A 15,265-nucleotide genomic window follows, 5' to 3' on the forward strand; every position below is an offset into this window, starting at 1 on the left:
ATATGCATTAAGTTTTGTTTTTGTGTTCAAAGTTTCTTGATGATTTGTGGTGCTTTTTAAGTGCTGAAAAAAAGTCAAATTTTTCTTGCATTTGCTTCCTTTTTAATTCTGCATTTCATCTTGTTAACATCCTTCATTTTGTGTGCGTACCTCGTCGGAGGAGATCACCAGGGTGTGCGAGCGTCCCGACATCTTGGCTTCACTCAGCCCGCTGATCTCCACGGAGCTGCTGCTGCTGGCGCTCAGGTCATCGTTCAGAGCGGGTCCCTGACAAATCAACGACACAGACATCAGAATGGTGCTGAGAGCCAGCCGACTCTGAGGCTCTGGATTTAGTCGATTAGACGGAGTGCTTTTCTATTTCTATTTCTGAGACTGAATGAAGAGTTAATAAATCAAAGAGAAGAAAACTGCACCAGAATGATTGATGAGCTTCATCCTGAAATTTGACAATCAATAAAAAGCGCAGCAGACTTCTATAAAGTATTTAAGCTGTTTGATAGACTGCTTGAAGGCAGGGTTGTGCACATCCTTCATTTTTAAGATGTCCCATCATAGCACAATCTGTGAATGTGATTAGTGGTTAGAAATGATGTCGCTGGATGATATCCAACTCCTAAAATCTCCCTCTGTGTCCTTGTGAGCGTGCACGATCAAGGACATTAATGGAATTGCAGGGTCTGATCAAACATCCAGAGACGAGCAGTAAATGCGGAACTCAATCTGTTGAAAAATATGACCGTCTCTTCATCACATAAAGGTCAAACATCATAGTTTGAATAAGATATACTGTAGAGTAATAGTGTTTGACAAATCAAGTGTTATGCCTCAGTTACATTACATCTGTATCAGATATTAAGTTAAATTCTCGAGTCGTATCTTACATTAAGCTAAATGCCAGCGCATAAAGGCGTTCTTTGAATCTCAGTACATTGAGGTAAAAGTCAGACTAATCGTACAGGTTCAGACTTTCAGCTTTCTGGGCTAAATCCTCACTTAAAAGCTCCACAGAACTATTAAGTAAGGGATAATGTATAGTGAGCAGGTTGTTATCGCGGAATGGAACGCAGAGAGAAGGGGTGAGACAAAACCTTATTACACTATCTACTTACGGAATTATTTGATACAAAATATTGATTTGGAAATTATTTTTTTTAAATTTAAAAATGATTATATTTCTATTTTCTGTTTTAAAATAGTCTATTGCACTCACAGTGAGAGCTGCGTCCATAGCAATGGTTAACTCTGTAGCCTTCTTAAAATGAGCTAACCTCGCTGTTATTACTCACATTAAAATGAGCTAACCTAGCTGTTATTACTCACATTAAAATGAGCTAACCTAGCTGTTATTACTCACATTAAAATGAGCTGAGCTAGCTGTTATTACTCACATTAAAATGAGCTAACCTAGCTGTTATTACTCACATTAAAATGAGCTGAGCTAGCTGTTATTACTCACATTAAAATGAGCTAACCTAGCTGTTATTACTCACATTAAAATGAGCTGAGCTAGCTGTTTTTATGCATCTTTTAACCTCTATTGCTTTCTCTTTGCTGTTTTGTCTTTCTTTTTCTCCTGTGTAAAAAGAGCAATGTCAAATTTACCGGATTTCTTTCAGTGGATTGATATGATTACAGTTAGTCCTCCCGATTGTGTGATTAGAGCCGCATCCCTAGCAACGGTCTGTTATTGAGAAATAACAGACCTCGGAATGCTGTAATTAACCAATCAAAATCAAGTATTTAACACAGCCGTGTAATAATGTGCTATATTATGCAGAGATTTATCTCCTGATGTACTACACTCGTCTTAAACTAAGAGTGTCTCTGTGGAGAGGGAAAAGAGCTGGATTGGTGCAGAATCCAAAATAATCTCCTTTTCATGAGGTAACCACATCTGATATCACACGGGATTAGAAATCATTTCGTGTGTGCGCCTACACTGCAACAAATGCCCATGCCCATGTTAACAACTTTAATCTTATTGTTTCAGAGTGACCTTCACTGACTGCTTTAACTGATTCAGGATGTATTATGAAACAAGCAGATTTACAGGGGAAACACTAAAGGACAATTTCCACAATGTTATAAATGAATGCTTAAAAACATGTGATTGCCAACTTGGACATTTTTTACAGTGTGGCTGCATCCATAGTTCAGATTATTACCGGTATTTAGGATTATAACCATAAAGTGATTGATTTTCTGTCAACCGGTCCTGTGATTGCAGTAAAAGATTCCTTGTTTACCTCTTAGAGAACCATTTCATTTCAGTGGATTGAGATACAATTGAACCAAACTCAAAAGAATACGATACCAAATAATATGAATAGGAGAAGAAGTGCGGCCATGTGAGGGAGGTCTGTTCAACAGAAATAACACCATACATTAAAGCTAAGTAAACATGTTATATAACTTTAAGTATGTAAATATAGGTCTGATCTTACAGGACTCATTATTTCATTATATAAAGAAAACAGAGTGTCCTTAATGTCCTCACAGTAAAGTGAGTCATTCAGCTGCCAAACCTCATGTACCTTGGCTTGTAGTTTCTGTGGACTGTCCTCTGCTGACGGCTCGATGGAGCTGAGAGAGAGAGAGAGAGAGAGAGGGAGGATTAAATAGAGGTCAATAGAGACTGTAACTGTACCACACCTTCCTAAAACGGTTTCTGGATCATTCATCAGTCAACACTGTCACTGATGCAGTTATTATTTACCTGTTTCCAGGTGAGGCTCTGGGATCCTTTTCCTTCAGTGTAGTTCTCCTGAGGGGAGACCTGAACAGAGGTAAGGTAATAGATTATAGTTTGACAGATGTGAACTGATTAAGATTCTAGTTGAGGGTCTTTTTTGGTGCTGTGGACTTAATAAACCGAACTAATATTGTGTGTGGAATATTTATTACATTTAGGAGGTGTAGTTAAGGATTAATACACTCCTGCTGGAAACTTAATTTAAATGCCACTAGTCTAGTTTTCCCCCTCATCCCTTGTACCCCTCTCTACATATCAATACTTATGTTGGGATTAGATAGGAGCAATACTTATATTATAGAAAATCAAATGTTTAGACAAAACATCTCTGTCGCCCCCTGCTGACTGGCTGCAGTACAGGTCATAAAGCCTGCCTCCTCCATGTTAACAGATGGGACATAAAACTATAAAATCAAAATACATGTTAAATAAATGTTTCTCAAACATGGTTTCTGTCATTATAGTTTTTATCATGCTGATTTACATCCAAGTGTTCATTTTTCTGACAAGTTTATTTTTAATTAGTTATTTGATGCTGTAAAAAGGATGATTGACAGCTCTGTTGACAAATACGGCTCCTGCAGCCGATCTGTTCCTGGTTAGCAGAGTAGAGGAGGAAAGCGAGAGGAAACGTAACTAAAATTATCTTAAGTTTCCATATCTGTGAACGTCTGCTTCAGACCAACACAAGAAGCTGTTCTGCTGTTAAATACGCCAGCATGCTCGATCTTTGCCGTTTTCTTTCCGGAAGTTAAGTGTGTGTTTTGGTGAGCAGAGGTGGCTACGGCTCTGGTTCCAAATGACGTCACCAGCGCCCACCTCGGGGGTATTTTGGCTTCAATTTTGTACGAGAGTAGATTGCGACACATCCTCCATCTGTATGTACAGTCAATAGGTTAAACTCACAACAATTCCCACTATCTGTTGTCTTACCCGGGGTCTAGAGCTTGGTTGCGTTCCTCCAGGCTGCGTGAGGGGCTCGACCTCGCTGGAGATCCTGTGAGCACAAACATCCCACAGTGAGATTACGCCCACATCAAGTGATGAAATATCAAAGAAATATGATAATGAGAGAAAATAAGTTAGAGATGTGTTTTGGTGACTACTTGATCCTTCATTATGTAATGTAGTGATGGTGCAGCAGTAGGCCTACTCACCGTCCTGGATGGCTCCAGTGGTAGACGGAGGGTGCAGTGCTCGTCTGGGGGAGCTTTCTGCACTGCCCGGGGCCGTGCTTCGAATGGAACCAGAACGACTGTGGGCTGGGCTGCTGTGCCACTCTGAGACCTGGACACAGACGCAAAGAGACGGAAAATAAGGCAAATTGAGATGGCAGACAGAAGAGAGAGAGTGGGTGACATAAGGTCAGAGGATGAGGAATGAGAGACGACAGACAGAAGCGGTCACGAGAATAGTGCAATCAAATAAAAAGTGATGTGAAGATGCAGCGCTGCAGACTAATCTGACAGAAGTCACTTGACATACTTTCCCCATTTCTAATTCCTCGCCCTCTTTCCCCCTGGATGCCTCACGCTGCCTGCTTCTTGTTCTCCTGCCAGTTCTACGCTTGTTTATCCAATCTGAGCTCGTTCCCGCTCCAGCCGAGTTAAGTGACAGCATTAGCAGAACGAGAGCCTCTCATCCAGAGAGAAAAAAAGGACTGTGGCTGTTATTATCACACTGGGAGAGACAATAAGTTGTGACAGAGCCAATTAGTGTCGCAAGAGTAACACATAGCAGTTAATCCATTAAAGGAGTAAAGTGGAATGGACAGGGGTTAAAGACACAGACACAGGCTGATCCACGCTCACACTAATCAAACACCCTGGGGGGAAATTAGAGTCCTATTAAAAGATGAGAATAATGGAGCTTGTCTTATTAAAAATGGCGTCCTCCACACTACATCTGGTGGATGTTTTAAGAGAACTAACTGTGCATGTTTGTGCGTTACAACACCTACCTCTCCCTCTGTGGAGCTGATGCTGTCTCGGGCGACTCCTCTGTAGCTCTTCTTCTTGCTGGGTGAGTAGTGAGAGTCCTCCCTCAGGTCTGGAGTCACACACACAGGCACACAAAGATGAAGAAAAAATGAGTAAAAAACAGCTGGAATTGGGTTTGGCAAGGTGCAAAAATATACTTTATATATACTCTGTTTAAAGCTTATTAAGAGGCCTCGCCCCCCTGTTTACACCCCTTACATAAGTCTGTTAAAAAACACATCAGCTCAGTTAAAACATCAAGTCTTCCCCCAGAAGTGACACTGTTAATTAGACAATTATGCAGTTATCATGTATCTGCTCATTTCCTGAGTGCACAGGGAGACGCTGTCAGAGGAGACAAAAACATTTGAAGATAATTTCAGCTCCTTTCGTCTCCCCCTCCCACACGCTCCGCTCATTTCTTTTGCGCTGTTGCATAATGAGCTGCGTCATCCACATCAGTGCAGATCCAATCGCTCTGTTATCCAATCTGAACCCTAACAGACAGTATCAGATATGGCACTTCTCCACGCACACTCCCTCCTGACAGCTGCAGCCACTGAAAGCAAGCCAGCGGAGCTTATAAAGACTGGAGGAGAACAAAGGCGGACAGATGTGCTTAAAGGGGGATTATGTGTTTGTTTTTGTTTGAGGACGAGCAGAGTGAGGATACAGTCGGGGGGCAAAGTGTGTGTGAAGGTTAAGGCAGCAGAGGAGAGGAGGATGTGTAGTTAATGCATTTTGTGTGTCTGTTGTCTGGGCGTACATGTGGCTAAGAGTATATGTTAACAAACATGAACTTCTTGCCACGGGACAGTTCAATCTTTTTCATGTCTTTCACAGGACATGAACTGTCCATAAAGAGCAGAGAAGAGATAAAGGTTGAGGCGAAACTGGTTTCATTCAGGGACAAAAACAAATTCTCAATACTAAGTGGATACTGTACTTAAACAGGAAATGCTGTAGGAAACTTCTAAAGTCTACTTAAGAAGAACCTACCAGACATTAATATGAGGGGATTCAGGTGTCATGTGATGTTAAAGCTTCCTTGTAATCGATAATAACCGCAGCCTGTCTCTTTAATATGAGGGCCAGGAGACTGTTAGCTTAGCTTAGCACAAATACTGGGAAAAGTGGGAAAGAGGTAGCCTGCCTCAAACGACATCAGCCTTTGAAGCTAACTTATTAACAGGCTATAATTATTTTAGAGTGGTAATGTTGAAGATTTTAGTTTCGTTGGCGCCACCTATGGCGATAAATGGTAATTGCGGGAGCACACTTCCCAGACATCCAGACAGTGTTGCATGTGTGACGTCCACGGTTGGCTCCGGTTGTAACTCTTGATTTTCCTCGCTGATGGTCAGTTTCCTTTTTAGACTGTTTGCCTTCATCTGAGTGTCGAGTTTGTTTCTTTTTCTTTGGATTTTCACTTATTTTTGAAGTTGTATCTGTAGTCATCGATCTTTGTTTGTTTGTTTAGCCATAGTAGATTACTGTTTACTTGCAACGCTTGCAGAGACCGGAAAAGCAGCCGCTTAGCTCCGCCTACCCTCTCTGGCAGACCAACCACTGCTGGCTGATGGAAAACGCGTCACTAACTGGGCACCGCTTGTGATTTTTTCTGCGAAAGTCGCACCAGACATCCAGTCTGTAATACTGTAAAAGGCTTTCATCAGTGGGCCATAGGCTCAATCACCATTGTGTTACCTCATTTGGCGAATAGATAGTGACTTAACTAGGGCTGTACCTGAATCAGATTTCTTTGAGTCGAATTGTATTTGCCCGTTCAATACGAAGATTCGACAATTCGTTGATTTTTTTTTCATATAGCAGTGTTTGGGGGGGTGGGGGGTGGCGTACTCTGATTAAATATATTACAGCCTTAGGCTCTGTGAATATACAAGGAGCCTCATTCACCTTCATTCGACTTTAAAAAACATCATATGATAAAAACTGTGACGCAAACTCGCAGCGCTGAGAGGGGGAAAGCACGAGCACAGAGGGAGGGAGGGAGCGGGTCATCGCGCCTGATGATCCTCTGCAGCTCTGTGTGAAATATATGAACTACACAGCAGACTGGAGTCTCTGTTAACAATGACAGGCAGATAGAAAGATCCGCGTGATGAACACAGATCCATGTCATTAAACATCTGCGTCCTCCCCGCGCTGCGTTATTATAAACTATGATGAACTGATCGCAGGTTACAACTCCTGCTCGTGTCATTCACAGCATGGTGAGACGTACTTTGGACTTTATAGTAACGGAAATACGGACAGACGTTACTGTGCCAGGTACAGAGCATGAAAAACACAGATCTGTGATCTCCCTTCAGTTAACCAACAGCGCATGTCACAGAGAAAAAACGCAACGACTGAGGGCTCACAGACAGAGATTCGACTCGTCGACTTTCAGGGGGCAGCCCTAGACTTAACTGACATTTTTTTATATGAAAATGTATGCGCATAAAAGTAAGTATAAATACAAGTTGTGGTTGACATACTCAGCATAGAAGTCACTGCACCAGGTCAAGATATAGTTCCTGTAAAACCACCACTTGTTTCTGAACTCATTTTCTAGTATGGATCAAACAAATTAGATGTGACATGTTAATAAGTGAGTCTCAGAGGTGCTTCTTGGAGATATTTACCTGATGAAAGAGCCAGGCTACCTGTTTTTAGCTTATATGCTAGGCTAAGTTAGCCCTCTACTGGCTTAAGCTTCATATTTACTGAACAGAAGTGAGTGTGGTATCAATCTTCTCATCTAATTCTCAGCAACAAAGAGATTTTATTCCCCAAATGAAGAACTACTCCCGCTAAATGAGAACTATAAAAATAATGATGAACAGACCTCTAGTTTGCGCTGCAGCCCTTTTAGGGCTGTTCTGCTGAGCGCTGAGCCTCTCAGCACTGTTGCTGTTGTTGTTGTTGACCTGGATGCCATTCTGCTTCATCAGCTGCATTAGCTCCGACTCTAATGTTGCAATCTGTAGAGGGACAGGAAGCCATCGATGTTAATCAGCCGGAGGCATTTACCTGTCAAAACAGCTGCTTTAAAGCACTTAAGTAAATGACCGACAGGATGAGGAGCACATTATTCATCTTTTTATTCTCATTTAAAAAAAATAATTCTAATATATATAATAAAAGTGAAGTATTTGAATATCGTGTTCAATGTCAGTTTACATGAAGCACAAGAGTTACGATGCAGCGTGGCATGAATGGGCGCTCAGCGTGCAGGAGGGGACACTTTGGTTGACTGCCCGCTCAGCTGCGGGGCACGGCTGGAGACTTGAGCAGAAAACAACATGACTGTCATGTTGTAAGAGCAGGAAAGCAGAAAATCAACAGAGAGTTTGACAACAGAGACAACCACAGGCTCCTGAAGTCCACCTGCTGTCTCAGGAGGAGGAATCCTTCCCTGTGTGGCAGAGGTGGCACTGCTGCGTGACAGGGTGCTGTTACAAGACAAACTGATCTTCATGATCATCGTACTGGATCTGGTTTTATCTCCCACCTTTGCTATGAAAGGAACAGTGCTGTATAAATATATGAAAAGTGTCAAACCTAACGATGTTGGTCATTAAGCTGAGAGAAGAACTGCAGTGCTCATTAGTTTATTTTTTACTTCAGGGCTCGCTGTTTTCTTTAGAGGCCATTAAGCTGAGTTTTGCCAACATGGACAGAAGAGCTAAAACACAGAGCGGTTTGCAGAGAAGGAGGTGAAAGTAAAAGATCTGCTTTACCCGGACTTGCAGTCCCTGGATCTCAGCCAGGTGAGCTTTCTCAGCCTCCTCCAGCCGCCTCCTCTCCGCATCCTCCTTCTGGATAAACTCCACCTCTCTGGAGAGACAGGACAGGAGGGAGGGGAGATCGTAATGTGCTTAGTGGGTGAGTGTTAACACGGGAAAACAGGACGCATACATGTGGAGGTGCGTGTTACAGAGCATCACAGTGCCTGCCAAACACAAATACATCGACACCTTAAAAACACACATAATGTGAAATCCTTATGAAGTCAGCCGTCCCCTCCTGCCTGCTTTGTCCTTGGTCTCCGAGCCGTCTCCCCTCTCCGGTCCGCTGCTACAGATCAGCAGGGAGACTTTGTTTCATCAGTTAGCTTCCACTTGGCCTGCAGGGCCCGAGCCAATTAGAGGCAGTCAGGCTGGAGCTGAGCGGGAGAGGTTGTGATGGGACTGACCAAAGAGATCAGTGCACAGAAAAACAGGAGCGCTGCGCTGCATAAGGATGGACACTCAGCGCTTAGTGTAAAAATGGGAGACGGCTTGAGACACTTCGCCTCGCAGATGGAAACACAGTGGAAATTCTCTTTTCTGTTTATGAAGGAAGGGAGGCTAAAAAAAAGAATACTGCAGGGATTTATCTAAAATCATATATTAAAGTGCACATTTGTATTCAGGATTGATGCTACTGCACCTTTAAGAAACTGTTCGAGTGTCAGCAATATAAAAGATGCTTCATTTTAAGCTGTTAAGTGCCTCTCTTAGCAAGTCATGCAGCTCAATTAGCTTAAAAAGATGTTCTCAGACTGTATTATGCCGGTTTGAGACTGACACAGAACAAAAAGGAAGACTAAAGAGGCATTAACTGTCAGTTTAGTCTGGCTGGCGGAAAATCATAACAGGTTAAAGATGAGATCAAGGAGGCGATCACCTGATTAAAGACCGACAAGTGAGCTATCTCAATAAGAAGTGACATGATTAAGACCTTTAGTTGGGATTGAAAGCTCTTGAAAAGCTTGTGAGTGGACCTTGAGTTAAAAATCTGTCTGTGTTACTGAGGTTAATAAAATAAAATCAGCACATAGTTGGCAACAATGGAATCACCTCTTAGTGAATTATCTTTCTAAAAAGAAAAAGAAAATGGCATCAAAATATAAAGAAATAAGCTAAAATCACAAAAAGAATGGTTTTATATTGTCTTTCCAAAGAATGGAAGTAAGCCCTAATGATTCTTAGTGGTTTATATAACATGTATATCCACTCTATGCACATGCATGGATTTACTTAAAGCTCCTGTGAGGACTTTTCGGTTTGTGTTGATTTTGGCGCCCCCTGTGGACAAAGCCGTACCTCCTACCTCTCTGCTGATTTTGTCCTGTACATGCTTAAGTGGTGGTTTTTAACAAAAAATATCATCCTGATTTCATTAACGGTCATATGTATCACTCACTTTAAATTTGTGCCCTGGAGAATGTAAACAAAGGCAGCATGCATTTAATCGTTTCGTCTGACAACCACCCTCCCGCCAGCAGCTTCAGGCATTAAAAATAACTACATAGAAATAATCAGTCTTGTTACTGATGGACTGGTTTTTGTTTGTAGGTCATGTAGAGTCATCAGAATTAATTTCAGTCCGTTTCATGACCAGTGAAAAACTCCTCACCCGGAGAGAACATGCAAACTCCACACAGAAAGGCTCACTTCATCTGAACCGGGATTCAAACCAGGAACCTTCGAGCTGTGCAGCGCACCATACATTTTTTAACAACAAAAAAGCACCTTAATTCAGCTCAAATGGTGGTTAAACTCCTCCTCAAACTGTGATTCATAGAGAGAAAAATCATAACCAGTTTAACTCACTTCTGCTGGAAGTCTTTGATGAGCTTCTTGGCTTTGTTGTACTTCTTCTCCAGAGTTTGGTACTGCGCTTGCGCCTCCTTCAGGTGTTCGTTGACCGTGTGGCAGAGGGTCTGCGCTTCGATCCAGTAGCTCTCCAGCTTCAGCATCCTCTCCTTGTTCTCCTCGATGCTGGCCTTCAGCTGACTCTTCTCCTTCTCCCAGCGCTGCTTCTCCCTCTCCACGGACGCCAGCTGGAAGAGGATGAAAGCAACATGGGAACTATCAGTAGAAGAGTTTATTTCACTAGAAAGTGGATACAAGTGGGTATATGTGTCTCTTAAAAAAAGTTTTTCACAATTCACTGTTTTGGTAAAATAATCTACTAAGAAGTAAATATATATTCCTTAAGCTTTCATATTAAATACGACCCCCATTGTCTGAACTCCAACACCCACAACAAGCGGCCACACTCTGACACTTTCAAGCTCTTACCTTGTTTTTGAGCTTCTGGATCTCGGCCTCGGTCACCGTGTGTTTGATCTGGAGCTGTCGGAGGAAAAGAGAAGACAGGAGGGAAGAGAGAGGGCGGTCAGATAATGAGATGCATGGCCGCGCAGGCTCTCTCCGCTGTCGATACAGTGTGACGGACGGAGGCAGCCGACCCTGTCCTCCTCTGACAGCAGCCCGGCCCCGGCACTGACACGCGCTCCCAGAGGGGAGCCGAGGAGAGGCACGAGATGGAGGGTTTTAAAATGTTAATCAACTTTCCCAACAAAAAAAAAACTGTACCTAAAAAATCTAATTTTATGACTGGTTAAAGGCTGGTGTATATTCTGAAGTGTAACATGCAGGATGGATGCAGCTGGGAGTAGAGGGAGAGTGAAAAAGGATGGAAGCTGAGATGAGCAGCCATTTACAGTGAGACGCAGAGAGGGGGAGAGATAATGACCTGAAGAAGAGTGGAGATGGAGAGGAAGAACTGGATGTGGAACAAGAGATGTGGAAATGAGAGCTGGAGTAAGTGAGGCAGAAATAGAGGAAAGGGGGAAGGAGTGACACGAGGGGCTAGGGGAGAGTTTGAGCTGTAACAAATCTAACCATCAAGGAAATGTTCGAGTGTGACCTGAAACAAACGCCTGCATACACATTTAGCTAATTTTTCTTGCTGAGTCACCATCATTGTAAGAGCTGGGAGACAACATTCAAGACCTTCTGTCTAAAAATACCTTCTTAAATGAATCACAAGTTATTATGAGGCAATAATCCAAGTTTGATCAATCAAGTTGGGATCTTATTAGAGCAAAATTCGCACTTTGAGTAACCATCTCTTTAATGCAGCTCAGTAAAGAAACACTGTGGGGGCGCGTCGGTTTGGCTCAGCGTTAAATCTGCAGCCAAAGTACAGAGGCTACAATCGTCGATGCAGGCGCCCTGGGCTCGACTCACACCCTCAGCCCCCTGCCGCGTGTCACCCTCCACTCTCTCTTTCCCTGTTTCCAACACTGTCCACTGTCCTCTCTGTACACAAAGGCAAAAAAGGGGAGGCGGCCGCATGGCACTGTCACCCCAAAGTTGTAGGAAACATGGCTGCTCTAGGATCGGTTCAACATCTCAATGTCTCTATCGCCCCCTGCTGACTGGCTGAAGTTGAGTCATAAAGCCCGCCTCCTCCATGTTAACAGATGGGACATGAATCAAACTATAAAATCAAAATACACGGCTAATATATGTTTCTCAAACACGGTTTCTGTCAATATAGTTAGTTCATATTTATGTCCAAGTGTTCATTTTTTGGACAGGTTTATTTTTAATTAGTTATTTGATGCTGTCAAAAGGATGATTGACAGCTCTGTTGACAAATAAGGCTCCTGCAGCCGATCTGTTCCTGATTATCAGAGCAGAGGACGAACGGCGAGAGCAGACGTAACTAAAACAATCACTGCAGTCATTGAAGTGTACATATCCGTGAACGTCTGCTTCAGACCAACACAAGAAGCTGTTCTGCCGTTTCTTTCGGTAAGTTAAGTGTGTGTTTGGGTTAGCGGAAGTGGCTGCGCAGTTCTGGCTCCAAATGACGTCATCAGTGTAGGATGGCAGCGCCCGTCACAGGGGGTATTTTGGCTTCAATTTCAAACAATGACAGCAGATGGAGACGCGTCGTCCATCTTGATATACAGACACTGTTTTTAACACGAACTCATTGCTCAGCTGGGCACATTTGCTGTTGTTGCCTTTCTTGTCATCATATCTTAGAACTCAGTTTTTTCATGATAGTGTTTTAAGTGATGCTGATGTTACATTTATTATACATTTCCTGGAGATTAGACAAAACAGTGTCTGTCTAGACTATGCCATTAATAATTTCTCCAAGACTCAAAACACCATCAGAAAGCAAATGGACTTGAACAGCAGCCTGTCGGGGGAATAATATTTTTATAAAAGGACATTAAGGAGAGAAGAAAAGCGTATTTCCAGCTGCCTGGCTTCACTTTTCCTCGGGTGTGAAGCCGGCAGAGACAAGCAGAAGGGAGGAGGCCTTTAAACGAAAAAGGTAAAAGCTACACTATCGCAGAGAAAGGTCAAGAGAAAATGGAGCAAATGTATACGTCGTGTGAGCAGGGATTACATTATAGTCTCGCTTTATATCCCCTGTGGTGCCTGCAGTGCAGCTGAACGCATTTGTTTAAAGTGTCATACAGCTACTGTGGCAGTCTGCGGAACGGCTCAAGTGTTGAGCTGGACTTTTCCACATTAACGCCAGCAGCTTCTCAGCAGCCTGAAAAGCATGAAAGTGCTACCAGTCAATGAATTAAAGATCCGTTTTATGTCTGTTCCTCAAAAGTTAATTGTTAGCGCGAGTAGCAAAAGTTCAACCTAACGTGTTTCTGTTCTCAGAGGCTGTTTGTGTGAAGAGTCGCCAAGATCGGGAAACAAATCGATTCAAATACAGGTTTAAGGCGCGAGCAGGTTCTACTCTTCTGAGGGTTTTAACCAAACATGGGTAATTAGAGTGGAAATGAGCACAAGGCTTTTGTATTCAGGCCTCTAATCATCCAGATTAGGAATTAGGGAGAGTAAGCGGATCTTAGATCTTTACAAAAGAATCAAACTGTGCAGAGTAAAGCGGGGGCGTGCCAGACTCCATTGTGCTGGAAGCTTTTGTTGTTTGATTAGATCACCTTTTTACTGGATTTGAGGGTACATTTATTCTTTAAAAGTTATTCTTCAAAGCACTGACGGGGAGAAATGTGGTGGGCTCCCATCAGCTGAGCAATCTTCATATTATTCAAGAGAAGGGAGAAAGTACCTCTCTGAACTTCTGGTAGAGTTTAGTGGCGTCTAACTCCGAGGGAGACAAGATGTCCTCCGACTCTGGCAAATCAAACACCTCGATGCTCTTGTCCCCGCCAGCCACTGTTGTCCCCGCGTCCTCTTCGTCTGTGGCGTACTCGCCTGTCTGCTGTGAGAGAGAGAGAGAGAAGGCAGAGTCAGTCATGTAGTCGGCTTGTCTGCAGACACACAAACAGCACAGTGTTCAGATGTGGGTGATAGCTGCTTTTCTTTCCATCCTGCAGGCAGAAACAAGAACTGTGGTTGCTTATCCTCGCAGCCTGGAGATTAAATTTGTCCTTTTTTGGTACAATATGAGCAAAATGTAAAAAATAGCTATTTTTGTTTTAGCTTAACAAACTGTGTGAGGAGATAATGTGGGGTTGAAACATGTTTAATAGTGCAGCAGGAATATTTATTCATCCAGTTAGTCATTAAAACTTGAGGAAGAACTTCTGAAAGAACTTCAACAACAATAACGTATCATACTTTTTCTGTAGGTGTACTTAAGATATATTTTATTGCAATGATTAGAGAGTCATCCTTCCAGACAGCTGTTTCTTTAGAGTACATTACAGAGTTTTTTTGGTGGTGCGCTGGTTCAGCTCAGTTGGAGCAGGCGGCCCGTGTACAGAGGCTACAGACCCTGAGCACTGATCGAAGGCTCGGCTCCCGGTCTGCCGATCATGTGTTGCATGTCATCCCCCTCTCTTCAGCTATCCTACCTATTAAAGGCAAAAGCCAAAAAATAATAATAATAATCTTTAAAATATATATATACTTTATATATATGTAAAATCGTTTCTATTGTTATTAACCATAGTTTTAGTTTTGGTGGTTTTGTTGGCCGTCGCGGTGTAAGAGGCCCAAACTGAGCTAGCTTCAGCTTCAGTGTTTTAGTGGCATGTAGCCATGACAACAACTCAGACTTAGCTAACATACACCTGGTGTACATATTTTCTATTTCATTTTTCTTGTCTATCTTTAACTTATTCTATTTATCTCCTGACAGAAGAAATGCTAACATGCTACTGTTTAATAGCTTATTTTTATTCCACTTCTATGTTTATTGTTCTGCACTAAACCACCAAGTCAAACTCTTGTATGTGCCTGATTCTGACATCGATTAAATAAAGTAACAACCTGTTAGCTACAGCTGATCAAATCTGTGGGAAACAGTCATTTCAAATGGCAGCTGACTTTTTGTTTATCCACAGGAGGAGTACAGTGTTCACACTCATCCTTCAATAAACACCATTCAGTTATCCGAATGTTCATCTGGATCACTGTCCCCCTCAGAGACTCCATTTGCTTATGATCCTGTCTTTCTCTCTGTGTCTTTGATTTTGTCTCTTATCTGTGTGAACCTCTTTTCTGCACACACAGCATCTGGAGTGCGCCGTCTTTCCTGGGAGGCTGATCCATCCTCGGGTACTCTTCTTGAGGTTTGTCCCTCTTTTTTCCTCTTAAGAATTTTTTAGGGTGAGTTCTTCCTCATCTTTATCTAAGGATTGAAGCTGTCATATGCTGTAAAGATTGCAATTGACCTGGATAAGGAGGCTGCTAAACATCCTGAACAGAGGCACCAGCCAGTCAGACATCCTGCTGTCACGCACTTG

General features: G+C 42.6%; 1 protein-coding gene across 1 annotated transcript in view; it reads right to left on the bottom strand.

The window, feature by feature from the left end:
* Positions 1 to 15,265, bottom strand: part of ppp1r9a (protein phosphatase 1, regulatory subunit 9A) — a 57,140-nt gene that overhangs the window by 3,799 nt on the left and 38,076 nt on the right. The window contains exons 7-17 of the mRNA XM_069681516.1: positions 13,624 to 13,776; positions 10,809 to 10,862; positions 10,338 to 10,567; positions 8,481 to 8,577; positions 7,586 to 7,721; positions 4,716 to 4,804; positions 3,913 to 4,042; positions 3,689 to 3,752; positions 2,720 to 2,779; positions 2,538 to 2,586; positions 151 to 267 (exon numbers count right to left, since the gene is read on the bottom strand). Coding sequence (XP_069537617.1) covers positions 151 to 267; positions 2,538 to 2,586; positions 2,720 to 2,779; positions 3,689 to 3,752; positions 3,913 to 4,042; positions 4,716 to 4,804; positions 7,586 to 7,721; positions 8,481 to 8,577; positions 10,338 to 10,567; positions 10,809 to 10,862; positions 13,624 to 13,776 — 1,179 coding nt within the window. The remainder of the gene's footprint in view (positions 1 to 150; positions 268 to 2,537; positions 2,587 to 2,719; positions 2,780 to 3,688; positions 3,753 to 3,912; positions 4,043 to 4,715; positions 4,805 to 7,585; positions 7,722 to 8,480; positions 8,578 to 10,337; positions 10,568 to 10,808; positions 10,863 to 13,623; positions 13,777 to 15,265) is intronic.

Source organism: Semicossyphus pulcher, unplaced genomic scaffold (genome assembly GCF_022749685.1).
Source record: "Semicossyphus pulcher isolate SPU_LCO1_2020_fin unplaced genomic scaffold, fSemPul1.0.p SCAF_5, whole genome shotgun sequence".
NCBI lineage: Eukaryota > Metazoa > Chordata > Actinopteri > Labriformes > Labridae > Semicossyphus > Semicossyphus pulcher.